Here is a 20,098-nt window from a genome sequence, read left to right as displayed (position 1 = left end):
TTGGTAAATAAATTTTAAGAGTCCCCCCTCTTTTTTTTCTGGTTTTTTTTTTTTTTTTGCTTTTCAGCTGCAAGATTTTAAAATCTGTATCAAAAGTCTGGCTCAAGGATTCAGTACAGTCAGTCAAACAGTGTTCAATCTAAAGTGTGTTTTAATACAGCATCTATTGAGTATCTAAATCCAAGTTTACTATACAAAATTTAAAATTGAATGCTGCTGCTTGCTAGACAAGTTTGGCAAATAAAAACTTTATTTCTATGCAGAAATAATTCTTCCCCAACCCTTCCAAGACTGCAGCTAAGTAATGTGCTGTATCTATGCATATTCTCCTCAGTCAACAAATGCAATTTTATTTTGTTACCTCTGTGAGAACTGTGGTGTCATATGAAGGCTGATACTTCTCTTTTTCATGTGCAGTCCGCTTTTCCATCTTTTCTCTGTCAGTTTTCTGTTTTCTGTCTGCTCCTTTGGGCTAAAAATGAACAGTTATGTGAACATGAACACAAGTGGGAAATGGTTTTATAACTGAAATCTGATCTCAGACACGAACCATTACAAGCAGTAATATAATGGTTTCCCATATCTTTATGAAAACTTAAGAGACTTAAGGATCTGTTTTTTCATGTTACCTTAAAAACTTTGATTTGACAACTGGCTGAATGCAGATGATCTGTATATTCTCCATTCTCAGTCTGTTTAAAGGTGTCAACCTGAATCCTAAAAGGAACTCCTTTCTCCCCTCCGTGTTTACGAGGTGTAAATTCAGTGCTGATACAATGTACCTGAAAAGAAACAATGATCAAACCAAAAGGACCTTCAGAAGCATTTCAGGCATGAACTTTATTATTGTTAGCTACATCACATGAACAGTTTCTTGTAAAAAAACATAGCAAAGCTATAAAAGGCCACTGACTAGAAGAGATTTTAACCTCAGGCATCCTCATCTCAGAATATTTTCAAATATGCCCAACTCCTTTAAAAGTCCAGAGACCTTTTAATCAGTGTGTAATGGCTTCAGCTGCTACATCAGAATGAACACTGTGTTTAAAAGCTATAAAGACCCCTTAAGGGTATCTAGGGAGAAAATCAGTGCAATAGAAGGAATTATGACTAACCTCACTGGACAACACTCCCAATTTATTCTGCTTCCTTATGGAATTTTAAGTGAGCCAGTAGAACAACCCAACTATAGTGGCATAATATCAGTTCCACTTTCAGTCTGGTATCATTTCTTCTAAGGAAACGTATAAACAAAACTAGTCCCTAATTTATCTCACAGTCCTTCAAAGCAACTACATTTTAGCAATTATGTAACTCTTACTAAAAAAAGTATCTTTATCTAGTTCAAAGTTAATTTACTGACAATATGGAATTTAACCTATTTTGACAACCAGAGTAAGAAAAGTTGCTACCTGAAACTTCACAGCCATACTTTTTTACAATGAAGTCAGATCCGAGCTAAAAATAAACAATATGAATATGAACATTTAATCTAAATAATTTCCAAAGAAAGCATGCCCAGTTGCCCTGAATATCAAATACACAAATAACAGAATTCCTACAAGGAAGCCTACTGACATAGTAAGAAACATCTTTTGAGTGCCTGATTTAAAACCCTTTTCTTGTAGGACAATACTTTTAAATTTTGAATCCTTATGCCAAGCTTCTGCTGAAAGTAGTAGTAAGTTACTGAGAGGAATGTAACTAGGGACTCCAATAAGCCTATGAACACATATTTTTTGGTATTTAATGGCCATCCCACAAATAATAAATCAAGAAATTTTGTAGTTCAAGTACACTGCTGTTTGTGACCTGAAAGGCACCACACACAGACATCCAGTCAAATAAAGTTTCAAACCTGAATAAAAGCAGATGTACATTTTGTTGGATCCCATAAAAATTCAACTGCGTTGAGCTGGCTTGGATTTGTCTTGATATCAATGACTCCAACAGACATTGGAATATCTATTAAAATAAGTAGCATGTATTTCAGAAAAGCAAACAGCAAGTGAACACTATAAATAAACTGTAATATAAGGTTACCATCACCATACACAAGGTAGGATGGAAAAATGTGGGCTTTGGTGGCTTGAACAGTTTCTTAGGACTAATACAAAGAATCTTAGTAGATTTAACATACAAAGTGCTCAAGGTTTTGGGTGCTTTTTCATTCTCCTCCCCGGCTGCCACCCCTGAGGTTATGCATCAAAAATGATCAAGTCATGCAAAGTACAGAAACCATGTTGGCATTGTTTTCACAATCTAACAGAGAAAGTTACTTTTGTCTGTGTTTTCCTAATCATTGCAACACTCAGCAATCAAAATCAGAAAGAATATTAAATGTATATGGCTGCAGAATTGCTCTCTTACTTTTATAGCACCTAAAATTTGAAAAGAACGTAGAAGAGGCAAGAACCTTTATATTCAAAACACACACTATGACAAAGCAGCATCCAGAAATCTGGTCTGTCCTTTTCCATCAGCCTCAGCATAAATGTGAACGTGACCAATTTAAATTTGGAAACAGAATTCCATACAGTGGCAACAAACAGAAACAATTATACCTAAGTCGAGCAGTCTGTCCCCAGGGCGGTTCCACTTCCAACCCTCTAGCTGCTGGTGCTCTGTGTACTGCAACCTTCTGTCATGGAACACAACTCTTATAATGCTCTAACAAAGAAGAAAACAAGCCTGTGATGAGCCACACAGTCACTACAGATAGAAGTACTAAACCATCCCAAAATAGCCACAGTGCTAATAAATACATTATTTACAGCAAAAATTTGGCAAGCATCAGTATCCCAAAATATTCCAAAACACAGAAATAGAACTGAGCAGCAGGAGATACTTGAAGATGTGGTAAAACTGAAAGGGAGAATTACATCTGATTGGATACTCAAAAGGTCACTATGAGTCACACACAGTGAACTGCACAACACTGGCAGCACAGCATCATCACTGTAGGCAACATCAAATTATTTTAGAAAGCAAACACCAAATATTTCACTTATTAAGAAAAGTGGTGAATATTACTCGATCATTCTTTCACTAAGAATTCTCTGAACTTGTACAGGACATTTTAAGAAATCAAATGGAAAATTCCCTTACTAGCACTTGTAAGATATTTACAAAAAATCTATGATTTTACTTGATAGAATTAAAAAGTTCCAAACTTTCTCAACTACTCTAGATGAAATATTCATCCAAAACAACTACAACATGATTAATTTTATTCAGCTAGAAGCAATTCTCTAACAATACCTGTTTTTGTGGGCAGTTTTGGTACTGCTAAATGAATGCACAGATAAAGCAATTTGTTACAAAGAGGCTGGAAAAATACTGTATACATTGACTGTTACCCAACAAACAGAATGTAGACAGATTTGCATATTTTTTTCCATTATTCTACAGTCTTCCTTGTATTAACAGCAGCTTAAAGTGTCCACAAAACCCAAGAACTTTTAAGTGGAGCACCTCTTCAAGATGAATTGCACTTCCTTGGGCTTATTTCAAAAATAATGGGAAGCAAATGTGTGTGCATGCGCACACATACACAAAGGAACCATTCCTTCTGCACTGCAAACCAGCACATTTGGAACTTGGAAATCTCTGTAGCCACCTTCACCTCCATGAAATTATTTCTTTGGTAAACTACTAAGATTCCAATATTTAATTGTCCAAAATGGAAAATTCATTGATGCAGCATTACAATACCTTGCTATGGTAAAACTGACTTTTCTAAACTTTTACACTGCTTTGCCCTATTGTACCAACCAAATGACTCATCACCCACACACAAAGCTAGAAAATCACAGAAGAGAGACACCCAAGGCTACAAGGAAATAGCAGCTAAGGAGGCAAAACAGTTCTTATTACAGCAAGTCACCATGCCAGGATGTAAAAAGTTTTATCACAGAACTCTCAAATCCTGCTTTTATGCTTGTGCTTACAAGCATGCCACAGACAATAAGAATAAGGCCTAGGACTGTACAAGGCCTAGGACTAGCAAGCCAAAGTTGACAAATTACACAGCCCAAAGCTGGCAGGTAAAGATTTAGCCTCCCACAGGCACACTGTTCTGGTGCATTTAGCAGCACCACTTTCCAAGTGACTTTAATTGAAATTTTTCCCTTCTTTCCTAATACCCAAATAAGATTTTTTTTGAGAATTCAATAAAATCAATAATCGTCAGGTGCTTAGAAGAAAAATCCAAACCCCTCCATCAGCTCTTTTAATTATCTGTGCTCCAAACAGGTTAATTTTTCAGTTTGCCTCATTTTCATATTTCATAAAATACCTCAAATCAACAGTACCTTCTACTAACATTGAAGCACAAGGAGACAAACCTGGAACTGAGGAGAGGGGCTCAGCTGTGGAACAAACGGCTCAACAAGCAGCAAAATTAGAGATGCATTCACCTAGGGATGTATCTCCAGTAGCCCACTCCTGCAAAACCCACAGGCTGGCTCCATGTGCTTTCTGTAACACTTAAGAAACACGATCACAATACCTCCACTTTTATCTAAATGATCCTCTACCTTCCTCTCACCTCCCCTGATCACTTGAAGTGGACAATGTGATGGCTCAGAAGCCACTGGATACAAAATCTACAGACACTGGATACAAAATCTACAGACAACTATCTTAAGCTTTGCATAAATACTTAGGTCTGCAGCGCACACAATCCATGTTTTTATTTTAAACATCACTGGTCACATATTCTGACCAATACCTAGTGACAGCAGGAAAAAATAATTCCATAGAATATACAGTCTTTGGTTTGTTAGTAACACTATCTAGTGAACTTAAATTCACCTTCACCAGTTTTCCATTGATCTCTGGTATGTCTCCAGCTTTCCGATTATCTAGCATCCGGATCTCGTAGGACTGACCTTTAAAGAGAAAAAAATTGCATGGGTAAAAGAGCAAGAGCACAAGGTTATTTTGTGTTTAATGCATTTAGATTAGCTTTTGCTTCACAGTACACGAGGATACCACTACCTGAAACTTGAGTTTGAGAGATCCAGATAGCAACATGCACTTCACACCATGCAAATTAACAAAACAAAGTGACACTTTTTGGTCCCCTTAAAACCACAGATATTTTCAAAGTTTAATTATTTAATTTTGTATCAAGTGTAACTACTTGCTTCTCTATTTTTTTTTCTGAAAACAAAACATTTCAAGGCTGAATTCCTTCTTTTTTAAAAATGCCAAATGGCAACATACTAAGAACCGTTAACCGGTCTTCCAAAACAAACTATTGCAGAGTTTTCATACTTTCTCCAAAACACAGGTACTATTCTCCCATGTTTAATTTTGTCCATATACCTGTTGCCTTTGTATGATTTTATGCTCTGTATGATTTCAGAAATAGACCTTTAAAAGAGACAGTTATCATTTATATCAACAGTATAAGCAAACCTATCTTTCCAGTGAATATGATAAACTGTTGTGCTTCAAAAGCAAAGCTTCTAGCAATTTATTTAACTACAAGGATTTTTTTTTCTTTCCAGAGTAAGCAGCACATATTCATTTGCAAAATCATGTTTCCCTAACTAAAACATGGGACCAAATAAATTTCAACATCTTCACTAAGATGAAATGAAGGAAAATCATCACCTACACTGTCCTTCAAACTAACTTTATGGCCCAATGTATAACACATTTAAGATATTCTGACATGCCCTACCTACAAGGCAATAACCCTGTGAATGAGCAAATAACTTCATCTCCTTTCACCTTTCAAAGACTGATGTTACTTCCAACTATGAAGCATTTCAAGGTTTTTTTTTTTGCTCAAACCCAATAAGCATATTTATGTATATACTCTCCACATGTACAGGCTTTCCTTACCCAAGCAGAATGTGAACATTGATACAGTCATTGATGACATAAATTCATATGAAACAGATGTTCACCTGGTACAGCTGAGAAAATAATATATAATTCCTCCTCCTGTACTCAACAGGAGGAAACTTTTCCTGTTAGTGTGATTTGTTCAATTACCAGTGTTCTTCTACTCACACAGCTATCACATGTAAGTTCAACTATATTTAAAGTCAGCATTTCTTGGACCTGGCAATATTAATAAACTTTCTCAAATATTTCTCTGTCCTCACTCAACATTTTTGGAGGGGTAGGGAAGTGGGTGAAGAAAAAAATTCTGATTATTTCTTCAATAAGTATGGCTAGCATTTCATAGGTACAAAAGAGACAGTAGATTTGATAAAGGTAAAAATCAAAGAATAAGAGACTTGAAAATGTAAAAACAGCTCTGGAAATTTTCAAGACAGGGGAATAGATACATTCAGTTTTGGACATGTAGCTGCTCTAAAAGCATTAAAGCACCACAGCACTCACCTTTGTCATCCCTACATAAGACCTACATACACTTAATTTCTCTGTTCTTTCCTGGAGAACAGCCAGAGGAGCAAGGTGACACACCTATGGACAGTAAGTGAATCCAGCGTGAACTAAATTCACACTGAACCTGTGGCAGCTTCATTCACAAAAATTCCAATTTTGGGATTCAATTCAATTGAATTGAATCCCAAAATTTGGATTTTTGTGAATGAATTGTTCAATTTGTTTCATGAATGAATTGTTCAATTTTGGAAGGGACTTCTGGAGGTCATCTTTGGCAATTCCCCTGCTCAAGGCAAGGCCACCTACAGCCAAGTGCCCAGCACTAAGCCTGGCTGGTTCTGAGTGTCTCAAAGTTGCTCATTGAGACCATACCTCGTAAGCTTCTTGGTATAGCTCTGATGGGAGAAACCAGCAAAAGCCTTAATGAAGGAAATCACTTGTAAACAATATCTACTACCCTCTCCTTGTCTACCAAGTCACCCAGTTCATCTCAGATGTTTATCAAGCTGGTCAAGCATGATACCCCCTTGGGAAATCTGTGCTGACTACTCCTGATGATCTTGAACTTTATGTACCAGGAAATGGTTACCAGGAAACACTGCTCCATCACCTTCCCAGGAAGCCTGTAGTTCACTGGGTCTCCTTTCTGAAGATCAGAGCAACATTAGCTTTGATGTAGTCTCTAGCACCTCCCCTAGTCACCAAGATCATTCAAAGACTATTAATGGTGGCCTCAGTGACACAGGCCACTGCCCTCAGCACTTGTGGGTGCTTCCCATCAGGACTGGTGGATTTATGTCTGTTCAGTTTGCTTAAGTATTTCCTGATGTTCTTCTTTCACCAAGGGTACATATTCCTTGCTTCAGACTTTCCCCTCATCTCTAAGGCCTGGGATTCCTAAAGACCAGTGATAGCAGAAAAGACTGAGCCCAAGAAGGCATTCAGTACTTCAGCCTTTTCAGTGGCCCATGTCACCATGGCCAATGTCCTGTTCACCAGGGGGCCCCCTTCAATTGTCTTCCTCTTGCTATTTATGTACTTACACAAGACCACCTTGCTTTGACATTCCTCACCAGATTCAGTTCCAGCTGGGCTTTGGCTTTTCTGATTGCATCCCTGCAGGCATGGACAGCATCTCTGTACTCCTCTCAGGTTACCAGTCCCTGCTTCCATGTTCTGTATGCCTATCTTTTGTATTTGAGTTCCCTTGCTTACCCATGCAAGCCTCCTGCCACTTTTGCCTGACTTACTGTTCACTGGGATTTGCTGCACTTGAGTTAGAAGGAGCTAATCCTTGAATGTTAACCAGCTATCTTGGGCCCCTCTTCCCTCTGGAGCTTTATCTCATGGAACTCTATTCTCCTGAAGCTCAAAGATGTGATCTTGGTCTTCTGCCTTGCTTCTTCCTCTCAGGATCATAAAGTCCACCATCTTGGCAAACAAGCCTGACTGACCTTGATACTCACAACCCCAATGAGCCTTTCCCTGTTTCACGAGGTATAGCAGAGCCATCCTCTACCACTTGGATCAGGAAGCTGTCAATCAGCACTTTCCAGTCATACCCTGCTGTGCTGTCCCTGCAGGAGACACCACATTCCTTGAGGTTCTCCTACAAGGACCATGGCCTGTGAATGTGAGGCTATTTCCAGCTCTTCAAAAAACATCTCATCTACTTGTTCATCCTGGTCAGGTGGCCTACAGCAGACACCCACTATAATGTCATCCATATGACATAATCCATAATATCCATCTATAATCCTTACCCATAAACTCTCAATTGGATGATCACCTATCCCTAGGCAGAACCCCAAACATTCCAGCTGTTCTCTCACATAATGCTTAACCTCCCCTCCCTTTTCCTCTTGCTCTGCCTTTCCTTAAGAGCTAATCTCCCCAGACTGTAACATGGCACTTTGCAAGCCATCCCACCGTGTCACAGTGATCCCAAATCACACAGATGCCTTAAATCCTCGTGCTTACTTCCCATGCTACTTGCACAACTGCTGTGTGTGCACTTCAGAGGCACCTCACTATGCTGACTTGGAATCATGCTCTACAGGCACTCACTCGCTCATATCCAAATGCTGGAGATGACCCTGTCTAAGCCTCCTTTTGTTGATGCTGTGTTCCCTTTCATGCTCTGTGCTTATCAGCCACGGCCATCACTCCCTCACAGGGCTGCTGTCAGTCACTCCCTCCCTCACTGTTCCCATTTCAAAGCCCTCTCTACCAGCTCAGCCACAAGCTGGCTAAGATACCTCCACTGCCCTTTCCAAGCTGGATCCCATCTCTCCCAAGCAGTTCTTTGCATTCACAGAACTCCAAGCTTTGCTGCACTGTGTAAACCAACCCAAAGAATGCTTCCCTTTTAAAAGCAATTCTCTTTCATACCACTTCTGCTGTTCCATATACATCTAGCTGAACAGCAGCCAACCCAAACTCCACAACTCCACAACAGAGTTCTTACTGTGAAATCTGTTAAATGGGTCCCACAACTCCAATATGCTTCCAGTGGACCCATTTAACAGATTTCACAGTAAGAACTCTGCAAACCCCTGAACAACCAACCATCATCATTCCAAGATCTGAACTTTCAGTCAGCTACAGCTGAACATCTAATCATGTTAAATATACCATCACAGTCTATTGAGATTTAGAGTCAAAATCCACAAGACAAAGAAAGCTGAACTAGATAAAGGATGGGAGATTCTAGGGCTTTAGAGCCAGAGGAGGGGGAAGAAGAGCTGCAGCCATTGATATGATGTATGCAGCCATTGATATGATCCAAAACAAATGATAAATGATTTTAAGTTCAGAATACTAGCTGGCTAAACTTAGGACACCAATGTAATTCTCAGTGGAAATCTTCTCAGAGGAAGGTTTTATCATAAGGCAATGACTACATTCAGATTATTCTACCCAGCAGTCAGTGGTCTCTCTAAGAAAAACAAAAAAAAAAAAAAAAAAAAAATCAATTTTCATGCAAATTAAAACCCAGAGAAAAAGGAAAAAAAAAACCATCCTGATTCACATAAAGTATTTATCTAGTTAATTTCTGGTAAATGTATACAAACTCCAAAGGTAACTGCACTTGTGATCGTGTTTAAACATAATACAGCTCTGAACAGACATGTCTAGCTAATTTGAGAGCAATTACAGTGGTTCCTTCTATACACCACCTCAGGGACTGACATTTTAACATTTATTATGATTTTTGAGGGCTGTTTGTCTGTATCTCATGCATATATCCAATTAACTTGTTCTTATCAATCAAATTTAAACAGAAATGCCAAATTAGTCACAAATTTTCAGCTATTACTGCCTGAAATTTGTCTCCTAAAAGGTCTGTTGGCTTGATTTTATTGGGGGATGAAGAGGGGCAACACACAACAGGAAAAAAAAAACCCAAACCAACAAAGGAAGAAAGAGCCCACTCCTACCAGAATCCAAAGGGAAAGTAACACCATACTATAGCTGTGAGCCTACAAATTGGACAAAACAAGACTAACTAGCAAGGCATCTTTACAACCTCAATGTCTACAACCTCATTTCTGACATGCATTTATTCTGGATATAGACACACACATATCAAAACATGAAATACCACTCCAGTATCAGGCTTGCACCATAAGCTGCATTCACACACATATACCAACCTTGGTTCAAATATGTGAGAGTTTCATCATATAATTTGACTGCTGGAGATGTTGCAGCACACATAACATACTGGAAAGGTGGATGCTTGGTCTCATTTTCTTGTGGAAGGCTGGAATCTTCCTGTTTGAAAATAGGCAGCGCCAAAACATCACTGAAAAGAAAAAAACAGACAACTTTGAGACTGTTGGCCCTGTTTTGATTGAAGTTAAAGAAAAAAAGTTATTTGTGACTTAAAAAACTCCACAGTGAAATACATATAGAATTTTGTTAGTCATTTTATTAGTAAAATCTATATGAGCAGGATCAAAAAGATTTTCCACCAGAACTTTAGGCTAGGATACATAAACAATACCATGGGACTTAAGAAGACAAACAGTTGTGTTGATCCTTTGAAAACCTAATCTTTGCTTCCTGTCTCCACTTAAAAAATTCTGTTCTTTCTTCAACTTTTCACCTGTCAACACAGCCAAGCTTGCCTAATAAACATGCAAATGAAAGCAAGGTTTTAATTTTCTGTTTGGAATAATGTATTTCCCAAAGTGAGTTACCTACACTGTCAAAGTATCTCTCTCCTCATTTAGTACCATTATGTCTAAGCTATTAATTCTGTTGGCATTCTCAAGCTTTACTTAGGCTTTGGCACCCTGATTAGCTCAAAAATGATTAAGCAGCAGACTCACAAAACATAAGCTATGAAAAGTTTATGCCAGGATTCGCTTCACTTATCTATGATGCATAAGCACCAGAAAATCTTTGGAAATGCCACGTTTCTAGAGAATAAAGAGCAATCCATGTTGTCCACAAGCTGTGGTAAGAGAGACAGCTTCACCACAACCAGCAAACACATCTTCTGCTTTCTACAGAAATTAATAATCTGTATTAGTAATAATCTTGCTTGTATTCAAAAATCCTGCATAAATTAGATTTTTAGGAGCTTTTCTTGTACTGAATTTTTGTTCATGATGACATCATCTGCATATCCATGCAACTTTCCTTAAAAAGGTTTCAAATGTGAATTAAGATCTCACACCACCTCACCTGTTAATTTAGTTTTTAACCAACATGTATCTTGTTTCTATCTCTTGCATTGATCTCAAAGATGGATTTGATATATTTTGTAAAACAGTTATGAATGCCTGTATTGCACAACTATTTGTTAGTTGTACACTAAAATTTTTGAAGTAAAACTGTTTTTTTAACTGTTCATTTCTGCAAGAGTCTGCTTTATTTAAAGAAAAGTCTATTAATTGCTAATGAATTCCAGCTCATATCTGAAGAATCAAGAAAGCATATCATCATAAATTCAAAAAATGAAATGACAGCCAATATTTTTATGTTGCATAGGCTTAGAATGTAAGACTTGGTCTGCTTAAGTCTTAGATATGCAGAGTGCAGGGGCACCCCAACTTTTTTTCAGGGCAAGTGCCACATTCCACTAGGGTTGTTACTCCCTGTGCTACTTGGAAAACGTTATATTGACAAGAAAATATTTATGAAGGGTGACAAAGTCTAAGAAATTTGTCTATGCCTTGAAGAGACTGTACTGTGAATCCTCAAAAAAGAGACCAAAAAAAGACACCCATATAGATTCCCTTTCACTAGGAAGAAACCACAGGAGATGCTACAAAGACTGATGAGAGCAGAACAAGGCAGTACACTGCCCAAAAAACTGAACCATGTCCTAGCTACTTCTGATGCCACCTCCTCAATCTGTAGCCCAGAGAAGAATTAAGCTACAAATGAAGATGTGAAATAACCACTTCAGAGAGTGGACACCCTTCAAAGAGTTTTCTCATACAGAGACAAGAATCCCTGAGTAAGGCAGCAAAATCCACAGATGGGTGAGTGCTCCTTGAGGATGACTCAGAAGAAACTGAAGGAAGGAGCTGCTTCAAGCCCCGAAGTCATCAGGAGGGCAGCAGGAGCAGCCCAACACAAGAGGGAGTGCTGCGACAGTGACAAGCAGAGGGAAGCAAGTGTGCTCTCAGGACAGGACTGCTGCACCAGGAACCCACGCTCACCACACACTTCAGCACCCAAAACACAAGTGCCATTATGAGGAGGAACTTTAAAATGGCAACAACATGGAAACAAGGGCAATGTTTAAAATACACACACCAGTCAAAGTGCAACAACCAGGGCGTGAGAAGTATCTCATCAAATAAATTACTTGTAATTCTTGAGTAAGTTCTGCAGCACTTGCCTTCACATAACACACATGATTAAAGAGAAATCTTTTGTGTATTTGTGAAAAATATCTTTAAAGTCTTCATTTTCCACTCACAATTTGAAGTTTATAATGTAGCTGGTCTGGCTTAAGAAAGTGTGATGTGGGGTTGATGAATTAGCTAAGAGACTTTGCATTGGAAGCCTACAAATACACCAATTTAGGCAGCTTTAAACCAGCTTTTGCTAATACTTCCAAAGCATAATGACTAACTGCCACTGCAGAAGAAGAAGGAAAAATAAAGACATCCAGCTCTACAAGCCTACAATTTAGCTGTAAAGAGAGCACACTGTTCATTCTTAAACGCCACTATTCTAAAAAATACTCCATAAGACAGCACAAGACAATTTTTTCCTGTAAAACTCTTCTGAGTACTAATACATTCCAAAGGAAAACACAAGGCAATGCAATGTAAACTTCTTCCTAGACCATCTTTAAATAAATACCATTTAAAAAATATTTTGATTCATTCACTTGCAAACAATGAAATATTGGTGTTTTTTGCATTTCAACATACACTCTTTCCCCATCTAAAAACAGACTAAAGCTGCAATTAAAACAGTCAATAAGGTATTTCAAAATAAGACCTGAAGGATCAGTTTAAGGATCAGGGACTAGCTAAATTTCACAGCAACAAACATTTTCTACAAATAAAAATTCATTGCAGCACAGGTGAAAAAAAGGGGCAAAGACTGCTTACAATGGGAAACAGAACAGGAAACAGAAACTTAGTATTTTTAATATTAAAAGCTAAAGATGAAAAACTGCATATAATACATGCTACTGCATCAATCACATTACCAGAAACTATGGAGATGCTAAATCAGTCTTTTTACCACCTCTAATCTTAGACTGATTCTATTTTAACACCCAACAATGACAAAAACCAAACCCATAAAGAAATCCCACAAACAAACACAATACAGAGAACAGATCAACCTTGTCAGCTCCAGCCTTTCTCCTCTCAGACCCCCACTACAATTTCTGCATTTATAATGAGCCAATGTCCCAGCAGAACAAATCATCTGCCCACAGTCAAGCCCTGGCAGCCTCCATGCCTACATACACATATGTAAGCATCCTTCAGTCATTTTCTTACTCACCTGGTGAAATCTTGGTTTTGTTAGGCCAGTAGAGATGAGAGACAGGGACTTGTAGTGCCAGCTTTGCTTAAGATATTTCACACAGCAAAGAACCTAAACTTGAAGTTCTTACCTAAATTGAAGTGCCCACTGGCAGAGCAGCCTACATGGAGGAAAAGCCAAGTGTTCCAAAATAGCTACTGCTGAAATTATTTCAGACTACAGGAGAACAGAGAGCTTGAAGACACTAATTCTGTTCTTTTTTTGCCATTATTAACTTTTGATCTTGTAAAGTAAAGATTCATTTACTTCACTAGTCTCATTTAAGTGAACTCTAGAGCTACAAGGAAGCTGATGTATGGGTGAGTAGTAACCTTTGGAAGGACAAGTAGCATCTTTTGTTATATTTTCTAATATCATTTGAGAAAAGTCCATTTAGCAGGATTTACTCTCCTGATGGAAGGAACTCCAAGACCAAGTTTTTGAAACTATTAGCTCTAGTAAGAAAAGTCTTATCTCAGTTCCTCAGCATGTGTTATCTAAAGCATTCAAATGAAAGGCACCTATAGGGAGGAGGAAAATTTACCCAGAGAACAACCCAACAGAAAGTCTTCATTACATCCCAAATGCAGGCAGCAAACCTACCCTCCAACACAAGTTATGCTCAACACTACTTATGCTACAGAGGTGCATACATGAAACATCATCATACAAAAGCAGGAAGGCTTAGAAGAGGAAGTAAGGTGAATGTTACCACTTGAACTAAAGCATCCAGTGGGATCCAGCACATGTGAGAAGCTGTCCTAAGTCATGTACCCTAGATAAACATATTACAAAAACCAAGAAAAATGTAATTTATCCCCCCCATGCTTGTGAAATGTGTTTGTAAGCCTTCAAAATCACCTTCCTTAAAAATTTAAAACCTTCTTTCCACACATTGTCCAAAGCATTTTAAAAAAAGCCTAACACACACATCCAAAAAGCCCCTCCCTAATAATAATAATAGGGTCAAAAATAAATGAAGAACTTCCTGTCCTTACAAGAACAGGAACTACTCTGTCAACAAAATTCAAACTGATGTTCCATCAATCATCTGCCTTATCTATCTTCTGGGTTGTATGTATACTTTTGGGTGTGAGTACTAAAGCATCCCAAGGCCTTTTGAACAGGTCTTTTGAAACTTTAAAGCATGTTTTTTACGAGGACAAATACCTTTAGGAAAAATTTTTCTCAAGCAGTCTTTGAATTAAGAGTTACGATCTCAAGGCCAAGCTCTGAACTGTTCAGAGGTATGAGCAAGTCATAGGAAAATGTAAGGCAGTGGGAGACCTGGTACTTCCTAAAAAGCAAGTTTGATGGGGGGAAGGACCCCTGGAATTAATTTCTGGGAAAAAACCTTCTCTGCAACAGCTGTCCGAGAAATCCTACACAGGAGAAACAGGTGCAAATGTCACGCTGTTCCTGGGAATCCCACAGACCATCCCACAGAAACTCAGATGGAGAAAGGCTTCAATTTAAGGGCAGTCTGGCACAAAATGCAAGAAACCACCAATCAAAGAAAGAAGAAAATGCCAACAACATCACTTGTCCTTCCTACCAAGGAAAAGAAGTAAGAATGTTCACCATGACAAATCCACTCCTCCAACACAGGGAGGTCAGGCAGCTGCTCTCACTTGCAGCAGGCTCCAGTACAGATGGCTCCTACATGGAGAAGAGCACACGAAGGCAGACCTGCTGCCCTGCTCTCAATCTGCTATGCACACCCAACAGCAGAGGTGACAGAGGAACAGAGAAGGCAGTTCTGCACTTTGAAGTCTTTTCCTTAAAAATTAAACTGCCCCCTGACTTTTTGTAACCTATTCACACACTCAACTTGGAAGAAAACAACAACAAAAAAACTCAAACCCAGGCCAATGTCAACGATCTAGAACATGAGGTTTATCTTTCAACATGTTTTATCTGTGGTAACAGAACAAGGAAGCTTAGATTTACGGACACGCTTTTCCCTCAAATGCCTATTTCCTCACAGGTATTTACTTACTTGTGTGCTTGCACAAAGAATTGAGCTCCAATTCCAATCAGTACCCGACATTTTATTTTAGAGTCTATATGTGAGTGAATTTTTTTTTCTACAGTGCAATGCATAAAAAAATAGAACAGACCACTAAAAGAGAAGCTTTATAATGTATTCTGCAGAAAATACTTTGTACATCTAAAAAAGTAGAAAAGAAAAACAAATCAGGACAGCATCAGCAAAGATTCCTCTTTCAAAAATCCAATATAAGCAGCAGTAGAGTCTCAAAAGAGTGGGAGACATTAGGGGAAACATAAACAGCAATTTGCCTGTCATAATGTAACAGCAGCCAAAACCAGGGCCTGAATAAGAACTCTTTTTTGGTTTTGCCCAGCAATTATTTAGTTAAGGCAGTAACTGTCACAACCCAATCATGTTTATCAGAAGCCAAAAAGGCTGCCAGGGACCCAAAAGCTGTTAGAAGAGAACACCTTCCCTTTCTCCTCCTGAAAAGAGAGCTTCAATTTGTCAGACAGCATTTCCTGACGGACCATCTCAGAGTTCCTTCAGCCTGAACTGTGCTGGAGAGCTTGGTACACAAAGTGCCCTCACCAGCCAAGGCTCTCCACAGCACAGCGAGGAGACAAGAGTGAACACTGCATCAGGCTTTCCCTCTCCTCAACCAAGGCAGCACACAGCTGCATTCTCCAAAGACAATGAAGTGTTTGGGAGATGCAGCACAGGCAAACTGACTTGATTCTCCAAAAATGGAGGATTGCCTGCATGTATTTTCATACAGTCTTTTCTACCAAAACAGCTACTCTTGAAATAATTTTCAAGTTCCCCATGAGAGGGTTGAATTGTACCACTACAAACACCATTGGAATTGCAATCATTTAAATAAATCCATATACTAAGCTTTCAAATTACACATAAAAATTTAGTCATTAAGGTATTTTTCTGTCTATTAATGCTCAATTAACCCAATGTATAGGGATTGAATAATCAAATAATTCACTGATAAAAAATGGAATTCTGGTAGGAAGATGACATGCAGTTCTTTGAAACTTAACTTTAAACAGCCTCCATTTTTTTTATAGTTCATAGCAACCATGAGTGATCCTCAAACATACACAACTGCTTCTGTGTTACAATGGATATTATGAGGGATTCAAAAGAAAACATGATAGGTGCCATTACCAACAGAAACAAACATTAACTTCCTTAAATTAACTCAAAACTCAGTATCACTGAAGGGTACAATGTTTTTATATGGGTTTTGGTGCAGGTGTTGACACATCTGACAAACTGTTACAATAAATTTAATTTAATTTTGTGATTATAGGTAGTTTCTTTTTGCATGAGAAGGTGCTACCAGAAAAAAAAAACGGGTATTGAGACTTGATAAAGAAATTTCAGAAAGTATCTAAAACTAAAACTGTGAATCTGAAGGGAAATTCAGGAGGCACTTAGCTGCCTTCTAACAAAAGTCCTATAATGGACTGATGATCAATGAACATATGCAACTTTTCCAGGAAGAATAAACACAGGAGTAATGCCATAAATTCTATCTAAGGGCTCTGACTTACCATCAACTCCAGGAAGTATCAACTCCTTTATATACAACCCCAACAGTTAAAGAGATTACATGCAGATCTAAGAAAATCAAGGGGGCATATACCTTGGGGAGTTCACTGAGAACTCTCCTCTAGGCAATATTTCATTTTCTTCTTCTGCTTTGTTAGAAAGTGACAAGTAATTAACTTCCAGTGGCACAATGAACAGTGACAGAGCAGTGTCCTTCCTGTTCATGCTTTGCCACTTCTTTTGGTTTTCCCCTCTCACATCACTTGACAGGCCATAATTTCTCTGAAGTAGAAATCTAACCAATACATAGAATAACTTACATTGGGCTGAGAATCTGAATCCAACAAACACTGATGGCAATTAGGTGACCTCTTGAACTACAGGGTCTGTGACTGTAGCTACAAACACTACTACTACTCTGTATGTTTTCCAAAAATACTCTGCAGAGGAAGTGCTGTACAAGATTCAAGACTAATATAGAGCTTAGCTTATAAAATATTACTTTTTAAGTGCTGTTTTTACTGGTTACAACTCTTTCTGTGGTAACTCAAAACGTCCTAATAGGCAGGTATATGTAACAAAAAGCCAGCCACCATAACAGGATGATATGACCAGAAAAAAAAAATCTATCCCACAACAATAAGATAATTCTTACAATTCCTAGAAACTGAAGTAGGTGCATTACTGGGATGAGAAATGAAGTTAGGTTTTTCTATATTTTCCTGTGTATTCCTAACAGTCAAAATGCAGAACTTTTAATCATAAGAGATCCTAGAAAGAACTGGATCAAGATAGAGAAGAGCAGCTCTTGAACATGAGCACACTCATTTCCCATGCATGTCTGCACTTAGAACCCACCCAGGCAACAACCACACAGCTGCCCAAAAAAACTGGCACACCACTTCATGGGATGAATGACTGAAGGCAAAGACAGAAACAGGACAGAAGTGGGATAAAAGCCAGACAAGCTGAATATAAAATCACGAATATTCTCATCAAGAGAAATGAATCACTTCGTTCTCTGAACTGGCAAGTTCTCAACGTTATTTTTAATTTAAAAAAACCCCGAAACAAAACAACAAAAAACAAACCAACGAACCAACACACAATCCAAACCCCACACAGAACAAAACCCCCATCAAATACATGTCCCACCATAAATCCACCGAACTCACAATACCAAACACTATCAAAGTGTCCTCATTTCTCTCCAGCAGAAGCCCTTTTCTGTAACTTCCAGCAAAGACACTGCACTTCCAAACATTTTACCTGGGAAGTCGTGCCTTAAAGCATACATAATAGATGAAGCTTGTGGTCACCTGCAAGCTCCAGTTTCCCCTGAGAGAGAACGTGCCTTTTATACAGGCTAGGCCATCAAAACTATCAAATGCAAGTGTTTTACTTCTCCAGACAAAATCCTTTAACACCGACAAACCCTGTCGAAAACCTTGGACTTAAAATGTCTGTCGTTGCCTCCAAAACAGTTTCTCTTTTTCACACTAAGTCGTCACTCAGGAATCTACACATTCTGCCCATGAGCAAGCTAAAATTTACTCAAACAAGTACAGTTTTAACTTAGTTTCGAGAAGGTACACCCAAACGCTACTTAAACACTAACTCCGTAAAACCTGGAAAACAATCAAAAGGTAAGGAAACCGCCGAGTTGACTACGAACAGAGACCTACACGGCAAGGAAAAAAACCCCATCATTAAAGACACACTACATAGAAAAAACCCCATCACTACACAGAAATACAGAGTAAGTATTGAATAAAGTACAACCACTCTATTAACGACAACGTTTACCTGCTCGAGAAATAACATTTTTAAATCTGGCAGGAAACACCTATTGTTTATCACGACAGAACTACATTTGCCGAGTGTAAGACGACCATAGTTTGGAAGGCAGGGTCCGGTTACACACCGAAGAGACGGCGAAATATCAGTTTTAGGGCAGGATCTGGCATATAAAGGCAGCAGCACCCCGGCGCAGGCGGCTGCCCGCCCTTCCCGAGCGGCCACCTGCCAGTACGGCAGGGCAGGGCGGGAGCCGCTCCGGCACGGGCCCGCGCCTCGGGAAAAGCATAAGGAGGTAAAAAAAAAATTAAAAAGAAAGAAAAAAGGTGGGGGGAAAGGAGAAACTCCGGCTCCTTCCCGCGCAGCCTCAGCCTGCCCACGGCACGGGCAGGGCAGCGCGGCCCGAGGAGGCCGGCGGGGACGCGGCGCCCGGCGGCGGGGATGGGATGGGATGGGATGCGCTGCGGGCCGAGTTACCTCATGCTGTAGGCACCGGCTCCCAGCTCCTGCCCGATGCCCGAGAGGCTGGCGTCGAAGTCGTGCACCAGCCCGGACTCGATCACTTCATCCATCTTCAGCACCCACGCCATGTTCCGCCGGCCCCGCCGCGCTCCCGCCGCGGGAGGAGCCGGACGGGGCGGAGCCGCTCGCACCGGGGCCGCCGGGGAGGCGGTGCCGGGCGGGCGAGGGGGCTGGAGGAGACGGGGGGAGAGCGGGGAAAAAGCACGTGCGGGGCGGGGGGACGGGGGCGGCTCCGCGCTCAGCCCCGGGGGGGCCCTTTCCTCGCAGCGCGACCAGGGCGCGGGGTCGCTCTCAGCATCCTGCGCCCGCCCGGCCGCCGCGGGGCGCTGGGGACCGGGCGGCCGCCGCCTCCTCCTCCTCCGACCGGACACTGCCCAGCGCCGCCGCTTCTGCCGCCGCCCGAGCTCCGACCCAGCCCAGCGGCGCCTCCCGCCGCATCATTCGCAGGGGGGAGGCTGCGGCGGCAGCAGCGGCGGCAGCAGCAGCAGCAGCAGCAGCAGCAGCAGCAGCACCGCGGGCGCCCGCCGGGCAGGAGCCGCCGCCGCCGCCGGAGGTCACGGCCGCCCCGGGGGCCCGCGCCCGCCGCTCCGGCGCGTCCCGCAGCGCCGCCGCCGCCGCTGCTCACGACAACATGGCGGCGGCTTCCACCCCCGAGCGCCTGCCGGGGCGGTGCCTGGCCGCCATCGGCGCCGCCGATTGGCTGGGCCCCGCCGGCAGGGCCAATCAGGGAGAGGCGCGGAGGGGTGAGGGGGAAGCCCGGCCAATGAGGAGGCACTTCCTCACGCCAGGTGACGTCAGCGTGACGGGCGCGAGCCGTGCCTGCGCCCCGCCCCGGGCCCGCGG

At 40.7% G+C, this 20,098-nt stretch overlaps 1 protein-coding gene across 4 annotated transcripts in view; it reads right to left on the bottom strand.

Moving 5' to 3' along the window:
* Window positions 1-19,382, bottom strand: part of UBP1 (upstream binding protein 1) — a 34,864-nt gene extending 15,482 nt beyond the window's left edge. For 2 of the 4 annotated variants that reach the window (XM_058019024.1, XM_058019015.1), the window contains exons 1-7: window positions 19,211-19,382; window positions 10,026-10,177; window positions 4,816-4,892; window positions 2,565-2,670; window positions 1,859-1,965; window positions 630-782; window positions 362-472 (exon numbers count right to left, since the gene is read on the bottom strand). In XM_058019024.1, the coding sequence (XP_057875007.1) occupies window positions 362-472; window positions 630-782; window positions 1,859-1,965; window positions 2,565-2,670; window positions 4,816-4,892; window positions 10,026-10,177; window positions 19,211-19,323 (819 nt within the window). In that variant the 5' untranslated portion in view covers window positions 19,324-19,382. The remainder of the gene's footprint in view (window positions 1-361; window positions 473-629; window positions 783-1,858; window positions 1,966-2,564; window positions 2,671-4,815; window positions 4,893-10,025; window positions 10,178-19,210) is intronic. The other 2 variants (XM_058019007.1, XM_058019031.1) reach the window with 2 other exon arrangements.
* Window positions 19,383-20,098: the final 716 nt, after the last annotated feature.

The sequence above is a fragment of the Melospiza georgiana genome, chromosome 1 (genome assembly GCF_028018845.1).
Source record: "Melospiza georgiana isolate bMelGeo1 chromosome 1, bMelGeo1.pri, whole genome shotgun sequence".
Lineage (NCBI taxonomy): Eukaryota > Metazoa > Chordata > Aves > Passeriformes > Passerellidae > Melospiza > Melospiza georgiana.
This window is presented reverse-complemented; position numbering and strand designations above follow the sequence as displayed.